This window comes from Dipteris shenzhenensis, chromosome 24 (genome assembly GCF_047967505.1).
Source record: "Dipteris shenzhenensis isolate YYH24624 ecotype China chromosome 24, Dip_SZ_1.0, whole genome shotgun sequence".
NCBI classification, from domain to species: Eukaryota; Viridiplantae; Streptophyta; class Polypodiopsida; order Gleicheniales; family Dipteridaceae; genus Dipteris; species Dipteris shenzhenensis.
The window spans coordinates 14,846,446-14,848,932 of NC_141619.1; the positions used below are offsets into that span (position 1 = coordinate 14,846,446).

General features: G+C 45.9%; 1 protein-coding gene across 1 annotated transcript; it reads right to left on the bottom strand.

The window, feature by feature from the left end:
- Positions 1-896: 896 nt before the first annotated feature.
- On the bottom strand, positions 897-2,034 carry LOC147886259 (fatty acid elongase 3-like). Its single transcript, XM_087395721.1, has one exon. The coding sequence runs from the start codon at positions 2,021-2,023 to the stop codon at positions 1,232-1,234; it is 792 nt and encodes a 263-aa protein (XP_087251847.1). The 5' UTR covers positions 2,024-2,034; the 3' UTR covers positions 897-1,231.
- Positions 2,035-2,487: the final 453 nt, after the last annotated feature.

Genomic DNA, 2,487 nt, shown 5'->3' on the forward strand with positions numbered 1-2,487 from the left:
CAGAAGCTGGCCTAAAAAGATTGCAGAGCCCGTCCCTGTTAGTGTACCCAAAGCAATTCACCAGTCAGCCTTGATCAAGCTCAAGTTGGCAGGTGAGGAACGCAAAACAGTGCACCTAACCCTCTTACCTTGCACCTCCTGCACATATTAATCCTGTTGCCACGAACCCTCTTACCTTGCACCTCCCGCACATATTAATCCTGTTGCCACGAACGGGCTCGCAACAGCCACTAAAATCCAACACATTCAATGGATATCCATATTAATCCTATTGCCACAAACGGGCTCCAAACAGCCACTAAAATCCAACATGTTCAACGGATGTCTATATTAATCCTACTGCTACGAAGGGGCTCCGAACAGCCACTAAAATCCAACACATTCGATGGATGTCCACAACAGATCACTTCCATCGAAGTCCAAGCAACCCTCAATTTGTTTGCAAAAATAACTTCACTTTAGTGGGAAGAGTTTTGCGCCATGTATTTTACTGTTCTTTCTATGTTGCTCGATTCGACGTTTTCCTAGTGGTATGCTACAAAACTCTAATGAGACTCTATATAGCTGCATTCTTCCATAACTGTAGAGGTCAATGTAGCATTTTACAATACAAACCTGTCTCTTATGCACAGACTAAACGCTGGGGATTTGATGCAAGTGAAAGGCCATTTTATAAGCAGTCGGTTGGTAGGTTCACAATCAAATGGTCGATTATCATTATCATTGTCAGTACTGGATTTGAGGTATTCAGGGGGGAAATGTGCTAATCAGGATGTACAAAATACTGGTTAAGCCACTCAAGTCGTGAAACCAGATTCACGAATAACCCCTGTTGGAGCACCAACCTAAAACGCAATGTACAGGTCATTGAAAGTGTCGAACAATCCTATAAATTTAAGAAAAACTCTCTAATATTCATAACCCAGCATCAAAATTGAAAGAAACAAGCCATGAATGTGGCGACCAATCCAACTAAATGAATAAAGCTGAAAGTTGGAGAACTCAACCTTCAAGCACCTGATATCCCTTGTCAAGAATGCGAACAACACAAACTCATGACAAATATGGACCAATAAGCTTACTGGAAATCTGTAAACTTACTTTACGTCCAATCTTTGTATTTTTAAATACGCACCCGCCGAGTTCCGAAACGCCTCGGTCACATTTCTTTGCTGTAAGAATAGAAACATTAAAGAAATGGCAGCGCCTACAACAACTCCCGATTCATGTTTTACTGTTCTTTCTGAGCCAATCGACCTGGACGCTCAGCCTTTCTGGCCCCCCTGTATTGCTTGCGATGAAAGTTCAAAAACAATACGAGAAGGCTTGCGTTGAAGAAGGCGTTGAATGTCCAAGCGCCCATGCCAGCACAGCCGTCCCCTGTGAAATGCAGCCAGAGCAGAACGAAGGAAACAGTGAAGCTGAAGACAAACTGAACGATCTGGCAATTGGTCACCAGCTTCTTCCAAGGGGGTCGGAATCCGAGGCTGCAAAGGAGGTAATACGAGTACATGAGCATGTGGACGCTGGTATTGGTGAGGAGGGCGATGATCTGGAGGGACTGGGAGAACTGGAGCCAGAAGAAGCACATGAGGATGACGATGGAGTGGTGGAAGACATGGAGGAAGGTGAGGGGGCGGCGTTTGAGGAGGAGGATGAAAGTATCCAAGAGCTCATAGTATTTGGAGAGGTAGAAGAGGTAAGACCAGAAGAAGAGGGGACCGACAGGTTGGGTAGGAGGAGGGAAGCAGAAGAGGAAGTGCCAGGAAGAGGAAGGAGCTCGGAGGTGGGAAATGGAGGAGAGGGAGGAACCCAAGAAGATGAAGAGGGAGGAGAGGAAGAGGAAGAGGTTGTGGAGGCAGGGGAGAGGTCCAAGAGGAATGGGTGAAGAAGAAGAAGAGAGGAAAAAGGAAAGGGAGATTGTAGCGAAGAGGTATGTGAGAATGGTGGTGATGAGGAAAGTTGAGGTTGAGGCAAACGTTGTGGGAGGAGCCCATCTGAAATTGCTCCCCCAATACTCCATCTCACCTCTCCTTCCTCCTCCTCACTACTTACTTATAGGCAACCTCACAGCAAGGGAGCATCCATGCAACAACAACTCCTCATTACTTCTAGGCAACCTCAACATTGATCTCAACATAGCAACTCTATTAACAGTCCATTTGTCTAACATTGTCATCTCCTGTGGTGCAGCCCTATGAGCAAATGTTACTTCAACGCCCATTTACCGAACCCAAAGAGCCATGTGATATTGACCCGAGGACCCAAGTCCCTTCCTTCACCGTGAAGTCTTATTACCTGATTTATATGCTATACGTGGAAGCACAATGGAGGGAGTAGCCAATGTGGAGTTCCTCACCCTATACCCCTCCATCTCTCCTCTCCTCTCCTCTCCTACTTCCTCCTCTGAAATTAAAAAGAGATAGGGAAGGGACTCCCATAGTCCTATTCACCATTACAGGGTTACTTCCACACCCTTTCACCATT

Excerpts from the sequence above, each read along its gene's own strand:
- LOC147886259 (XM_087395721.1), bottom strand. The coding sequence starts at position 2,023 with ATGGAGTATTGGGGGAGCAATTTCAGATGGGCTCCTCCCACAACGTTT.